At 52.9% G+C, this 14,661-nt stretch overlaps 1 protein-coding gene across 2 annotated transcripts; it reads left to right on the top strand.

Moving 5' to 3' along the window:
• Positions 1-646: 646 nt before the first annotated feature.
• On the top strand, positions 647-8,908 carry A1BG (alpha-1-B glycoprotein). Of its 2 annotated transcripts, XM_003916257.5 has the most exons (8): positions 647-2,182; positions 2,259-2,294; positions 2,389-2,658; positions 3,035-3,307; positions 3,898-4,194; positions 4,947-5,243; positions 8,163-8,450; positions 8,730-8,908. In XM_003916257.5, exons 1-8 carry the CDS (start codon positions 2,005-2,007, stop codon positions 8,735-8,737), a joined length of 1,647 nt encoding a protein of 548 aa, XP_003916306.3. In that variant the 5' UTR covers positions 647-2,004; the 3' UTR covers positions 8,738-8,908. The 2 variants fall into 2 exon arrangements, with proteins under 2 accessions (XP_003916306.3, XP_009193793.2); XM_009195529.4 differs by lacking the exons at positions 8,163-8,450; positions 8,730-8,908 and adding an exon at positions 8,012-8,127 and having other exon boundaries at positions 648-2,182.
• The last annotated feature ends 5,753 nt before the right edge of the window (positions 8,909-14,661 follow it).

Here is a 14,661-nt window from a genome sequence, read left to right as displayed (position 1 = left end):
ATGCCTATAATCCCAGCTACTTGGGAGGCTGAGTTAGGAGAATCGCTTGAATACATGAGGCAGAAGTTGCAGTGAGCCGAGATCGCACCACTGCACTCCAGCCTGGGTGACAGAGTGAGACTCCATCAGAAAAGAAAAGAAGAGAAAAAAGAAAAGAGAAGGGAGGGGAAGGGAGGGGTTGCATAACAAGGTTGGGGAGTTAAGAAAAAAAAAGTTGCAGATTTAGTCCTGAGGCAAGCTGTGAAGGTGTACTTTTGTCCTTGCCAAACAGAAAGAAGATAGTTTTGGTGGTCCTTGCATATTGATGGAAAAAAAGCATTTGCCAAATCAATAGTTGTTGAAAGAGAATCTCAGCCAGGTGCGGTGGCTCACACCTGTAATCCCAGCACTTTGGGAGGCCGAGGCAGGCGGATCACAAGGTCAGGAGATCGAGACCATCCTGGCTAACACAGTGAAACGCCGTCTCTACTAAAAATGCAAAAAATTAGCCGGGCGTGGTGTTGCACACCTGTAGTCCCAGCTACTCAGGAGGCTGAGGCAGGAGAATAGCTTGAACCCAGAAGGCAGAGGTTGCAGTGAGCTGAGACTGCGCCACTGTACTCCAGCCTGGGCAACAGAGCGAGACTTCGTCTCAAAAAAAAAAAAAAAAAAAAAAAAAAAAAAAGAATCTTCAACCTTCCAAGTAATCCTGAGCCTTTCTCCCTAGTAGAAGCAATCCTTCCTTCGCTGAGGGTTAAAACATTCTGATCACCTCCTTGTTCCTGCTGCCAATCATGATGAATCCAAGTCTCATCTCTGGCAGGTAGGCCCTGTTATTTGAGCTCTGTCACGTCCATCTTTCATCACCAAAATCAGAGAGGCCGTTTCAATGGCAGCAACTCCAAGGGCCATACTGCCCTTCAGAGGACTGCCACTGCAGCAAGTTTCAGTGATACGGGTGCCCCACTGACTAATGTATTTCCCAGTGCTTTTGTAACAAAGATATCCTCCTTGGTACTTTGTGTGTGTACGTGATCTGGCACATGCTGAATGTATACGTTAAACCCACTTCAACGTTTCCTGCATCCCTAAGCTTTTGGATTCCTTTCTCCAAAATTCCTACTCTCCCTGTACCAAGGGAGTTCTAGCAATTCAACCTCATTGAATTTGGGCCACCATTGAGTCCAGGTCTTAGTCAAGCTGTCAGACAAACTCAGTATCTTTCAAGCTGCACAAGCTTACATCTTAAATTGAATCTTTGTAAGTCATCTCCTGTAGATAGACTTGATCCAGTCTACTGTTGTGTCCCATCCTCCTTGATCAATTACCCTTAGATACCTTCGCCATCCTTGTTCCCCAGGTTTATGCCAATTACATGAATGAAAACCTTGCAGTTATTTTGAAGCATAGTAGTATCTCTTGGGAGTGTATTTCACACTTGTCCATTTGCAGCGTGCCAGACTAGTTAGAACTCTGGGGGGATAACGGGTGGCTGGAGAGAATGGGGTTCCATTTACGAGGCAACTGCAAGATTCACACGTGATACCCAGTTTACAGACCCAGGTCAGTCCCCAGACACATGGCCCCTCAGTTGCAGGGAAAACAATCTTTTTTAAGGAAGAACCAGTCCTGCGGCAAGAATAGACAGTATCTTCCTCAAAGGGTTGCTGCCGTTTCCCTGGGGTGGGGGTGTGGCAGGAAATGTTCAGATTTCTCAAGAATTCAGAGAGCCTGGCCCTGAGCTGGGGCTAATCCCCAAATACACGTGCGGTTTGGTGTGACAGGGAGGGGCTTACTGGGCTTCAGCCCTGGCACTGTCCACTTGACCTCAGCAGCTCCAGGCAGAGTGGGGAGAGCTCAGGGTCCCATTCTAGGACAGGATCCAGCACTGAAATGAGGATGAAGTGATTTTAGCATCATTTTATGACTCGTTGTTGATTTAGTTTATTAATTATCCATGATTATTGATCATAATTGTTGCTGAGCATCCTGAGGCCTCAGAAGTTAGCCCTTTGCCCTCATCCCATGGGGGCCCTGCCCTCGCCTTCCGGGAAGGACAAACACGGGAAGAGGTCAGTGTCCGAGCTGCCCCTGCCACCCTCCCTTGGGGCCTCATTGCTTCAGACGCTCACCGCAGACACTCACTGCACCGGAGTGAGCACGACCATCATGTCCATGCTGGTGGCCTTTCTCTTGTTCTGGGGTGAGGCCTCCCGGGGTCTGGGTCCCTGGGGCGGGAAGGGGCTGGAACGGGAGACTCACAGGGGCTGTCTCCGCAGGTCTCCCCATGGGCCCAGTGACAGAAGCAGCCACATGTGAGTGCAGGGCTGAGGTCTGGGAATGGTGGGCCCAGGCCGTGGGTGAGCCCTGTCCCTGTGGCCCTGAGCTGATCCCAGCCACCCCTTGCAGTTTATGAGACCCAGCCCAGCCTGTGGGCAGAGTCTGAATCGCTGCTGAAACCCTCGGCCAATGTGATGCTGACGTGCCAGGCCCGCCTGGGGACCCCAGATTTCCAGCTGTTCAAGAATGGGGTGGCCCAGGAGCCCGTGCACCTTGACTCACCTGCCATCAAGCACCAGTTCCTGCTGACGGGTGACACCCGGGGCCGCTACCGCTGCCGCTCAGGGTTGTTCACAGGATGGACCCAGCTGAGCAAGCTCCTGGAGCTGACGGGGCCAAGTAAGCTGGGGCATGAATTGGGGGCCAGGAGGCAGTGAGTAGGTGGCTGACGGGGGCCTCCCGTCCTCCAAGTCACTTAATGTCTCTGAGCCTCAATCTTCCCATCTGTCAAATGGGATGATATCTGTGCTAACCCCAGAGTGTTGTGAGGAATAAATGGTTGTGTCCCCAGCAGGCCCGGCATGCCATACAGCTCCCACGCACTCCTTTCTCTTGCTGTACGCCTTGTTTCCACCAGTGCCTGGCTGCCTTTTCCCAGCAATGCCCTCTATCCCTGTCTCCCTCACATTTTTTGAGGATGGGGCCCAGGTTCTGCTGGGCTTCCCATGTCTCCCGTGTTATACAGAACCACTCTTCAACTCCACCCCACCCACAGAGTCCTTGCCTCCTCCCTGGCTCTCAATGACGCCTGTGTCCTGGATCACACCCGGCCTGAACACAACAGCAGTGTGCCGAGGCGGGCTTCGGGGTGTGACTTTTCTGCTGAAGCGGGAAGGCGACCATGAGTTTCTGGAGATGCCTGAGGCCCAGGAGGGTGTGGAGGCCGCCTTTTCTGTCCACCGGGCTGGCAACTATAGCTGCAGCTACCGGACCCATGTGGCAGGCGCCCTCTCTGAGCCCAGCGCTACCGTGATCATTGAGGAGCTCGGTGACTGTGGGAATCATCTCTGGGAGATGCTGGGGAGGGGGTTACAGGGGGCATGACCACATTGACCCTGACCTCCATGCTGAATGCCCCTGCCCAGGACCAGGTCCAGGAAGCTGGCCACACAGTTGCCTGGGTCTGATGGTTGCGAAGGAGTTTGGGCAGAGGATGCCTGAAGAATGGAAGGGTGGGCCAGGTCCCATGGCTTATGCCTATAATCCCAGCTCTTTGGGAGGCTGAGGCCGGTGGATCACAAGGTCAAGAGATTGAGACCAGCCTGGCCAACATGGTGAAACCCTGTCTCTACTAAAAATAGAAAAATTAGCCAGGTGTGGTGGCAGGTGCCTGTAGTCCCAGCTATTTGGGAGGCTGAGGCAAGAGAATCCATTGAACCCAGGAGGCGGAAGTTGCAGTGAGCCGAGATGGCACCACTGCACTCCAGCCTGGGTCACAAGAACGAAACTCCATTTCAAAAAAAAAAAAAAGAATGGAAGGGTGTTCCTGGGGCTGCCACCTGGAGGGCAGAGGTATGGGGACTAGGCAGAGGGCAGCCCCAGGGATGGGGCAGCCCAGTAATGCTGCCTGCATTGCAGCTGCACCACCACCACCTGCACTGATGCACTATGGAGAGTCCGCCCAGGTCCTGAGCCCAGGCAACAAGGTGACCCTCGCCTGCGTGGCTCCCCTGAGTGGAGTGCACTTCCAGCTGTGGCGCGGGGAGAAAGAGCTGCTGGTACCTAGGAGCAGCACCAGCCCAGACCGCATCTTCTTTCACCTGAACACAGTGGCCCTGGGGGATGGAGGTCACTACACCTGCCGCTACCGGCTGCATGACAACGAAAACGCCTGGTCCGAGGACAGCACACCAGTCGAGCTGATTCTGAGCGATGGTGAGCCGGTGCCAGCAGGGACAGGGGCTTGGCTGGGTCCCCGGTGAGCAGGAGCAGTACCAAGGGTGGAGCCTGGGGAAGTGCAACACTCTGGTCCAATCCCAACTTTACCCACCCCCCGCCCCCACCCCGCCCCACCATTAAAGGTCCTGAACTGCCAATGGGACGATGAGCTTGGCAACCTTCAGGCCCCACAAAGAATAACTGGGTGAACAGGTCTGGCCCAGGCCACGGGGGGCACTACCTGGCCGGGGTCCCATCCCGGCTGCCAGGTCTGCGTGGGCACTGAGGGCCTGTCCTGAGGCAGCTTCTCTGCTCGCTTGCCCTGGGCCTGATGGTGTTTAGCAAACTCTGAGCACGGGACAGCAAACCCCATGCCCAGCGGACCACAGGGGCCCCTCGGTGGCGCGGGCATTGGGGCGGTGCCCAGAAGACGCTCGGGGAGCAAATCCACTACTGAGCGGCATCGTGCACCAGGCATCAAGCCATGCACAAAACATGTCCCCGTCCCCGCTTCCCGTCTGTGTCTATAGACAAATTACTAAGAAACAGTGAAAGGGTGCGTGCGTGTGAGATATCCAAGAAGGACTGGGATGGAAAGGTGGGGCGGGGCCGGAGGAGGCGAGGGAGGAAACTGGCCAGATCACTGCGGGCAAAAGACTTAAGCCAAAGCAAAAAGCGCGAGGCCAGACCACGCGTTAGGGCCGAGCCATCCGCTCGGCGCCCGGGTCAGCCCGCGTGCTGCTCCGCAGAGACGCTGCCTGCGCCGGAGTTCACTGCTGAGCCTGCGAGTCGGAACCCGGAGCCCGGCACGCGCGTGCGGCTGCGGTGCCTGGCGCCCCTGGAGGGCGCGCGCTTCGCCCTGGTGCGCGAGGACGGGGGCGGGCACCGCGTGCACCGTTTCCAGAGCCCTGCTGGGACCGAGGCGCTCTTCGAGCTGCGCAACATTTCGGTGGCCGACTCCGCCAACTACAGCTGCGTCTACGTGGACCTGAAGCCGCCTTTTGGGGGCTCCGCGCCCAGCGAGCGCTTGGAGCTGCGCGTGGACGGTGAGCTGGCGGGGCACCAGCGAGGGCGGGCGCGGGTTCGGTGCCCCTCGGGGCCTCCTGCCTTTGCCCGCCTTTCCTTGGGCGTCTGACGGCGGCGCTCTGGGCCTTGGTTCAGCCCCCATCAACTACTCTGGTGGGAAGCAGGCGATCGGTGGTCGAGGGTCCTGGGGACGCCTGGAATTTTGGCTTATTTCCCGCGGGTCACAAGCCCGTAGGTCACGTGTAGCATCGTAGTCAGCAGCAGGGAGGCTGGACGCAGGTTTTCTTGGTCAGATCCGTGCAGCTCTGTGGCTGCTCTGTTTTTCTTACTGGCCATGTCAGTCGTCATACTGGCCCTCCAGCCCCAGCCCCGGGCCAGCAGGCGCACGGCTGATGTCCTTCTCCCCAGCCCCGCCGTCCCCAGCTCTGTTTGTCCCTCTGATTTCCTCATCGACGTCTCCAGGACTCAGAGCCCAGCGGAGCCTGAGAGCACAGGTCTGACCTCCAGACCTTGAGTTCATGCTGTTTGCTGGGAGCACTGTTTCTTTTTTCTCTTTTCTTTTCGTTTCCTTTCCTTCCTTTTTTCTTTCTCTTTATTTTCTTTCTCTCTCTCCCCCTTCTCCTTCTTCTCCCCCCATCTTCTCCCTCCCTCCTCCCTTCCCCTCCCCTCTTCCTTTTGCTTTTTGGGTAACTTACTTTTATTCTTTCAGGCTGGAGAGCAGTGTGCACCCCAGCTCACTGCAACCTCACTTCTGGGTTCAAGCAGTTCCCTCCTGCCTCAGTTCCTGAGGCTGGGATTAGAGGCTGTGCCACCATGCCCACCTAATTTTGTATTTTATTAGAAATGGGGTTTCGCTATGCTGGCCGGGCTGGTCTGAACTCCTGACTCCTCATGGGACTGCCTCACTGCCTCCCAAAGTGCTGGGATTACAGTCGTGAGTCACCATGCCTGGCCTATTCTTGCAGTTTTATAAACCACTTTCCACAATTGATGAAAATAAAGCGACGGTTGGCAGGAGTTCACGCCTGTAATCACAGCACTTTGGGAGGGTGAGGTGGATGCACTCATGTCAGGAGCCTGCTGATCAGCCTGGCTACTGGAGAAACCGCCTCAATAAAAATACAAAAATCGCCAGCCACAGGCGAGTGCCAGGTCCTGAAGGATGGAATGAGGCAGAGAATTACTTGAATCCAGGAGGTAGAGGTTGCAGGAGTCCAGTTAGTGCCACTGCACCTGCGCCTGGGCAACAAGAGCTTAAATTCAAGAGTCTCGAAAAAAAAAAAAAAAAAAAAAAAACAGTTTAATCTTTAAATTGTACATCAATATCCTAACTCCAAATTTTATCACTCTCCTTCAAGTCTGAAGAACATGATTAATTTACCAAGCTCTACAGACAACACAGTCCCACTGACATAACATTTAGTATAATGTCCTACTCTCCTGTTAGAATTTTTTTTTTTTTTTTTTGAGATCGAGTCTCAGCTTCTGCCGCCTGTAGGCTGGAGTGCAATGGCCGTGAGATCTCAGCTCTCACTGCAAGCCCGCCTCCGGGCTCATGCCATTCTCCCCTGCCTCAGCCTCCCGGTAGCTGGGACCACAGGCCGATTTCGGCCACCGCTTCCGCTAGTTTTTTTTGTGTTTTTTTAGTAGAGACGGGGTTTCACCGTGTTAGCCAGGCTGGTCTCGATCGCCTGACCTCGTGATCCGCCCGTCTCGGCCTCCCAAAGTGCTGGGATTACAGGCTTGAGCCACCGCGCCCGGCCTCCTGTTAGAATTAAGTACAGCCAGTATCAAACTGGCCTGAAATCTGATTGTGTTCCCGGCTCAAAATAACTGTAGTAAATTTGTAAATCCACACTAAGACACAAAATTAAACTAGGATGTGTTTATGTTTCACAGTAAAAATCAACATTACGATTTTATCAAGTTTCAACACTATAGTTAATCCAATCAAGCTTTCAAAATGCCTGATTAGCTGTCAATTAATTGCAAGTAACTTCATGTAGTTAGCCCAGCCTTTCAAAATGGATAGGGAATATACTTTTAAAATGGGAAAGAATATTATACATATTGCACTTTTCTGCTAGGCTGGGCTAGTATCTTCCATGGCAAGATACTCAAACTAGTGAATAAAATACATGTTTAAATCAAGTACTTATATGTACTTCATTAATTTCCCTGAAATTATCAACAGCGTTACCAAAGTCTTCCATGATTTTGTAAGATTTGATTCCTTACAGTTGATCCTTTTTCTGAGATGGAGTTTCATTCTGTCACCCGGGCTGCAGTGCAGTGGCGCGATTTCGGCTCACTGCAACCTCCGCCTCCCAGGTTCAAGCAATTTTCCTGCCTCTGCCTCCCGAGTAGCTGGGATTACAGGCGCACGCTGCCACGCCCGGCTAATTTTTTGTATGTTAGTAGAGACGGGGTTTCACCGTGTTGCCCAGGCTGGTCTCGACCAACTGAGCTCAGGCAATCCGCCTGCCTCGGTCTCCCAAAGTGCTGGGATTACAGGTGTGAGCCACTGCGCCTGGCACCTTAAATACACTTTTAAATTTAACTTACGGAGGGAAAAAACCTCATCTATTGACATAAATGGTATGTCCTTTTTTGGTTCCTCCCTGAAGGAGCACCGTTTTCTCCATCATTTCTTTTTCCCTTCACCCGTCCCAGTGACCGAGGCTGGGGACCCCAGAAACCCCAGAGCAGGCCCGAATCTGGGACTTCCACGGTCCCGCGGGAGGGGTGCGGGGAACACCAGACACAGAGGTGTCAAGCGGATGTCCAGGGTGTGAAGGCAGCGGGCGCAGCTCGGCGGGGCCGGAGGAGCCGTCTGCGCTCAGGAACGAGACAGAGGGAAGATGAAGCCGAGGCTGAGGCGCAGGTGCGGGCGCGGCCTGGGGTGTGGCCGGGCCCGACCACCCGCCCGCTCCGCCCAGGACCCCCTCCCAGGCCTCAGCTCCGGGCGGCGTGGAGTGGGGCGGTGCTGGCGGGCCGAGACGCCGTCCTGCGCTGCGAGGGCCCCATCCCCGACGTCACCTTCGAGCTGCTGCGCGAGGGCGAGACGAAGGCCGTGGACACGGTCCGCACCCCCGAGGCCGCTGCAAACCTCGAGCTGACCTTCGTGGGGCCCCAGCACGCTGGCAGCTACAGGTGCCGCTACCGCTCCTGGGGGCCCAACACCTTCGAGTCGGAGCTCAGCGACCCCGTGGAGCTCCTGGTGGCAGGTGACGTTTCCCTGGGTCCCGTCCGCTGGCGTTTGCCTGGGCTGTGCCCACCTCCAGGAGGGCCTCTCCCGGCTCCTCCCTTGGGCACCGTGGTTAGCGCTGGGTCTCCCCAGGGCTCGTGGGGGAATCACGGGCGAGGAAGCGCCCAGCAAAGGCCCTGCAGCTGGAGGCACAGATGGGGGTCTCGGCTGGCAGCCCATCACGCGCTTCCCGGGGGCGTCAGGGAGGTCGGCCTTGATTTCCCCTCCTCCTCCACTTCTCTTTTCTCCCGTTGTCTAGAAAGCTGATGCAGCCGCGGGCCCAGGGTGCTGCTGGTGTCCTCAGAAGTGCGGGGGATTCTGGACTGGCTCCCACCCGTCCTGTTGCAGCAGAAGGCTGGGCTCCCTGGGGGACTGGAGGGCGCTCCCTCATTCCTGCCAGGAATTAATAAATGTGAAGAGAGAGTTTGTTTAAAATGTCTTGGACTCCCAGGGCTGAGTGGGCTGGAATCCTGTGTCCTGAAAGTGGATGGGTTCCTTTTCTTTTTTGAGACAGGGTCTCACTCTGTCACCCAGGCTGGAGCCCAGTGGTGCAGTCGGGCTCCCTGCAGCTTCGATCTCCCAGGCTCAAGCGATCCTCCTGCCTCAGCCTCCCAAGTAGCTGGGAGCCTGGGCATGCATCGCCACGTCTAGAAATTATTATTTTTTGTAGAGCTATGTTGCCCAAGCTTGTCTTGAATTCCTGGCCTTAAGTGATCCTCCTGCCTCAGCCTCCTGAGTAGCTAGGACTACAGGCATGAGCCACCTTACCTGGCCAACTCACATTTTTCTTTCTATTATTTATTTTTTGTGGAGATGAGTCTCACTATGTTGCCCAGGTGGTCTTGAACTCTTGGGCTCAAGTAATCCCCCTGCCTCAGCCTCCCAAAGTGTTGGGATTACAGGTGGGAGCCACAGCACCCGGCCAACCAACGCTTCTCAGGGACTCTCATCTGTGCTCTTCCAGGACGCTGCCTCTTACTCACTGGGCACCTTGGCCTGGTCCCAGCAGGTATGGGCAGATTGCTTGAGGTTCCAGACGTACCCACCTCTACCTTGACCACATAAACCTCATCACCAAGAGGAAGTTCAGGGAAGCTGCATTTTGTGGTCTTGTCCTCCCAGTCACAGGGTGGTAGTGCTAGGCTGTTCCTAGCCTCCCAAAGCAGAGCCGGACGCTGTGGAAATGGCTGGATTCCTCTGTGTTCTTTCCCATTATCCCTGGGCTCTGAGTCCCCTTTGCACCATCTGACATCTGATGCCTTCCCAACCACTGCTGAATTTCTGCCTGGAGCTGGGCCTCAAGGTCCTGGCACACAGAAGATGCGTATCAGTATTATCAACTAATAGTTGATAAATTGTGTTTTTCAACAAATTTGCTAGTGGTCTGGTTTACTGCCTTAGTAATATCTAGTTCCTAATATGCCTATGCATTTTAATGTCTGCACAGTCTGTGATGATGTCACTTCTCTCATGCCTGATGTGTCCTCTCTCTCTCTCTCTTGCTAGTAGTTTATCAATTTTTAAAACCTTTTCTTCTTTATTTGTTTTTGAGACAGAGTTTTGCTCTTGTTGCCCAGGCTGGAGTGCAATGGCGCGATTTTGGCTCACTGCAACCTCCACCTCCTGGGTTCAAGTGATTCTCGTGCCTCAGCCTCCTGAGTAGCTGGGCGTACAGGCACCCACGACCACACCCAGCTAATTTTTGTGTTTTTAGTAGAGATGGGGTTTCACCTTGCTGGTTTGTCAGGCTGGTCTCCAACTCCTGAGCTCAGGTGATCCACCCGCCTCAGCCTCCCAAAGTGCTGGGATACAGGTGTCAGCCACCACGCCCAGCCCCAGCTTAGTTTTAAAAAGTTTATTTTAACTATTCTAATAGGTGTGTAGACATATCTAATAGTGGTTTTCCTTTCATTTCCTTAATGGCTGATGATGTTAAGCATTTTTTCCCCATGTGTTTAGTTGCCATCTATATAGCGTCTTTGATGAAATGTCTGTTTATGTATTTTGTGCACTTTACAAAATTGGGTTGTTTTCTTTTTTCTTTTCTTTTCTTTTTTTTGAGATGGAGTCCTGCTGTGTCACCCAGGCTGGGGTGCAGTGGCATGATCTCAGCTCACTGCAACTTCCACCACCCAGGTCAAGCAATTCAACCCCTCAGCCTCCCAAGTAGCTGGGATTACGGGCATGTGCCACCACACCGGCTGGTTTTTGTATTTTTAGTGGAGAGGGGGTTTCACCATGTTGGCCAGACTGGTCGTCAACTCCTGACCTCAGGTGATCCACCTGCCTCGGCCTCCCAAAGTGTTGGGATTACAGGCATGAGCTACCGTGCCCGGCCTGTTTGTTTTCTTACTATTGAGTTTTGTTTGTTTGCTTTTGGTTTTGTTTTTTTTTCCTCCCAGACTCTCGCTCTGTTGCCCAGGCTGGAGTGCAGTGGCATGATCTCGGCTCACTGCAACCTCTGCCTGACAGGTTCAAGCAATTCTCCTGCCTCAGCCTCTGGAGTAGCTGGCACCCACCAGCATGCCCGGATAATTTCTTTTTATTTTTAGTAGAGATGGGGTTTCATCATGCTGGCCAGTCTGGTCTCGAACTCCTGACCTTGTGATCCACCCACCTCAGCCTCCCAAAGTACTAGCATGAGCCACGGTGCCTGCTCATTTTTTGTATCTTTAGTAGAGACAGGATTTCGCCATGCTGGTCTCAGACTCCTGAGCTCAAGTGATCCGTCCACCTCAGCCTCCCAAAGTGCTAGGATTACAGGTGTAAGCCACCGCACCTGGCCTCCAGCCATATTTTTCTTTCTTTTTCTTTTTTTTTTTGAGTCGCAGTCTCGCTCTGTCGCCCAGGCTGGAGTGCAGTGGTGTGATCTTGGCTCACTGCAAGCTCTACCTCCCGCGTTCATGCCACTCTCCCGCCTCAGCCCCCCAAGTAGCTGGGATTACAGGTGCCTGCCACCACGCCCGGCTAATTTTTTTTTGTATTTTTAGTAGAGATGGGGTTTCACTGGGTTAGCCAGGATGCTCTCCATCTCCTGCCCTTGTGATCCGCGCACCTCAGCCTCCCAAAGTGCTAGGATTACAGGTGTGAGCCATCACGCCCAGCCGCCTCCATCTATATTTTAAAGATAAAATATTTGTGTAATCTCTATCATTTAATTCCCAAAGTTCCCGCTTTCCCTATGGCATCATTTCCCTTCTACCGAGAGTTTCCTTTGGCATTTCTTTTCAGGCAGGCCTGCTGGCAAGAAATATATGTCTTAGGTTTGCTTCATTTGAGGATGTTTGTATTTTGCCTTTGTTCTTTAAGTATGTTTGCACTGGATATAGAATTCTGGGTTGAGTGGTTTTTTTTTTTGTTTGTTTGTTTTTGAAATGGAGTTTTGCTCTTATTGCCCAGACTGGAGTGCAATGGTGTGATCTCGGCTCACTGAAACCTCTGCCTCTTAGGTTCAAGTGATTCTCCTGCCTTAGCCTCCTGAGTAGCTGGGATTACAGGCATGTGCCACCACGCCCAGCTAATGTTTTGTATTTTTAGTAGACATGGGGTTTCACCATGTTGGCCAGACACTTTGGGACCAGGAACTCAGGTGATCCACCCGCCTTGGCCTCCCAAAGTGCTGGGATCACAGGTGTGAGCCACTATGCCCAGCCTTTTTTTTTTTTTTTTTTTTTTTTGAGACGGAGTCTCGTTCTGTTGCTGAGGCTAGAGTGCAGTCACGCGATCTTGGCTCACTGCAACATCTGCCTCCGGGGTTCAAGCAATTCTCCTGCCTCAGCCTCCTCAGTAGCTGGGATTACAGGTACACACCGCCACACCCAGCTAATTTTTTGTATTTTTAGTAGAGATGGGGTGTTACCACGCTGGTCAGGCTGGTCTTGAACTCCTGACCTCGTGATCCACCTGCCTTGGCCTCCCAAAGTGCTAGGATTACAGGCATGAGCCACCGTGCCCAGCCAAGTTTCTGTATTTTTAGTAGAGAAGGGGTTACACACCGTGTTAACCAGTATGATCTCAATCTCCTGACCTCGTGATCTGCCTGTCTTGGCCTTCCTCTGCCTTACATGTGTGATCCACCGCGCCCGGCCCAGGCTGGCTAATTTTCATATTTTTTGTAGAGACAGTTTCACTATGTTGCACACGCTTGCCTCACACTCCAGAATGTAAGTGATCGGCCCATCTCACCCTCCCAAAGTGCTGGGATTACAGGTGTGAGCCACTGCACCTGTCTTCTTCAAATATTTTTTCTATCATCATAAAGAATGTGTTAGCACTTCCAAGTACACTTAAGATTTTGTCAGTTAGGCCGGGCGCGGTGGCTCAAGCCTGTAATCCCAGCACTTTGGGAGGCCGAGACGGGCGGATCACGAGGTCAGGAGATCGAGACCATCCTGGCTAACAGGGTGAAACCCCGTCTCTATTAAGAAATACAAAAAACTAGCCGGGCAAGGTGGCGGGTGCCTGTAGTCCCAGCTACTCGGGAGGCTGAGGCCGGAGAATGCCGTGAACCCGGGAGGCGGAGCTTGCAGTGAGCTGAGATCCGGCCACTGCACTCCAGCCTGGGCGACAGAGCGAGACTCCGTCTCAAAAAAAAAAAAAAAAAAAAAAAGATTTTGTCAGTTTCTTACTGTAATTCTGTTCTACAAGGCTCATATTATGTGCCCGGTTTTGAACTATTACATCTTCCTAATAGATTGTTTCTTTTATAAAAATATAGTGACCAGCCAGGCGTGGTGGCTCACGCCTGTAATCCTAGCACTTTGGGAGGCCAAGGCGGGCGGATCACGAGGTCAGGAGATCGAGACCATCCTGGCTAACACAGTGAAACCCCATCTCCACTAAAAATTAGCCAGGTGTGGCGGTGGATGCCTGTAGTCGCAGCTAGTCAGGAGGCTGAGGCAGGAGAATGGCGTGAACCCGGGAGGCGGAGGTTGCAGTGAGCCAAGATTGCGCCACTGCACTCCAGCGTGGGTGACCAAGCGAGACTCCACCTCAAAAGAAAACCCAAAAAACATAGTGACCCTATGATTCTTAAAACACTTTTGTACGTTAATGTCTGTTTTGTGCGATTAATACAACTCCATCAGCTTTCTTCAGTTTCATGCCTACTTTGTATATCCTTTTCTATCCCTTTGCCCTCAACTTCCTGTATCCTTGTTTTAGGTGTATCTTTTCTAAAGAACATATGGCTGGTCCAAAAAGAAATTCAATCTGTTAGAATTTGTCTTTACACTTGGTTTGTTGAGTTCAGTCATGTTTATTGAAATTGCTGACATATTTGGATGTGTTGTCAAATCCCAGTGCTTCCAGTTCCTGGCAGTGTGACTTTGGTTAATCAGTTACATTCTCTAAGCCACTTCCTCCTCTGTAAAACAGGGATGGTTGTGTGAGGATGGAGATGTATATAAATTATTTGGTAGACTGGGCAGCACACACAGGCTCTCAGTAGATTGCCTCTTTTCTCCCTCATCTCCTCCCCTTTTAGACAGACATGGACAGACACGTCTCACGACCAAATGGGTGAAGATGCTCAGAGCATCAAGGGGATAGAGATCCAGTTCTTTTTTTTTTTTTTTTTTTGAGACGGAGTCTGGCTCTGTCACCCGGGCTGGAGTGCAGTGGCCAGATCTCAGCTCACTGCAAGCTCCGCCTCCCGGGTTCCCGCCATTCTCCTGCCTCAGCCTCCCGAGTAGCTGGGACTACAGGCGCCCGCCGCCTCGCCCGGCTAATTTTTTGTATTTTTTTAGTAGAGACGGGGTTTCACCGTGTTCGCCAGGATGGTCTCGATCTCCTGACCTCGTGATCCGCCCGTCTCGGCCTCCCAAAGTGCTGGGATTACAGGCTTGAGCCACCGCGCCCGGCCGAGATCCAGTTCTTGTGACAGAGACTGAGCAAGTAGGGGGCAAAGAGAGATGCTGATGATTGCTGCAAGTCAGAGCCGGTGTGCAGGGCCAGGCTTTGGGTCGGTCTCTATACAAGGTGGGTCCTGTTCCTGGTTTACAGATGAGGAGGTCCCAAGAGTAGCTGAAGGGACGAGTCGGCTCTGTAGCCTGAATTCAGGCCATGCCTTTTCTGTTCCCTCCAGCCTGCTGGAAGCCTGTGCAATCATTTCACTGAGAACATGCATCTCTGCTCTCTGTGTTTTCCCCTAAGCCTGTCACCCCTCAGTCTCTCAACCTCTGCTACAACCT

This window comes from Papio anubis, chromosome 20, assembly GCF_008728515.1.
Source record: "Papio anubis isolate 15944 chromosome 20, Panubis1.0, whole genome shotgun sequence".
NCBI lineage: Eukaryota > Metazoa > Chordata > Mammalia > Primates > Cercopithecidae > Papio > Papio anubis.
This window is presented reverse-complemented; position numbering and strand designations above follow the sequence as displayed.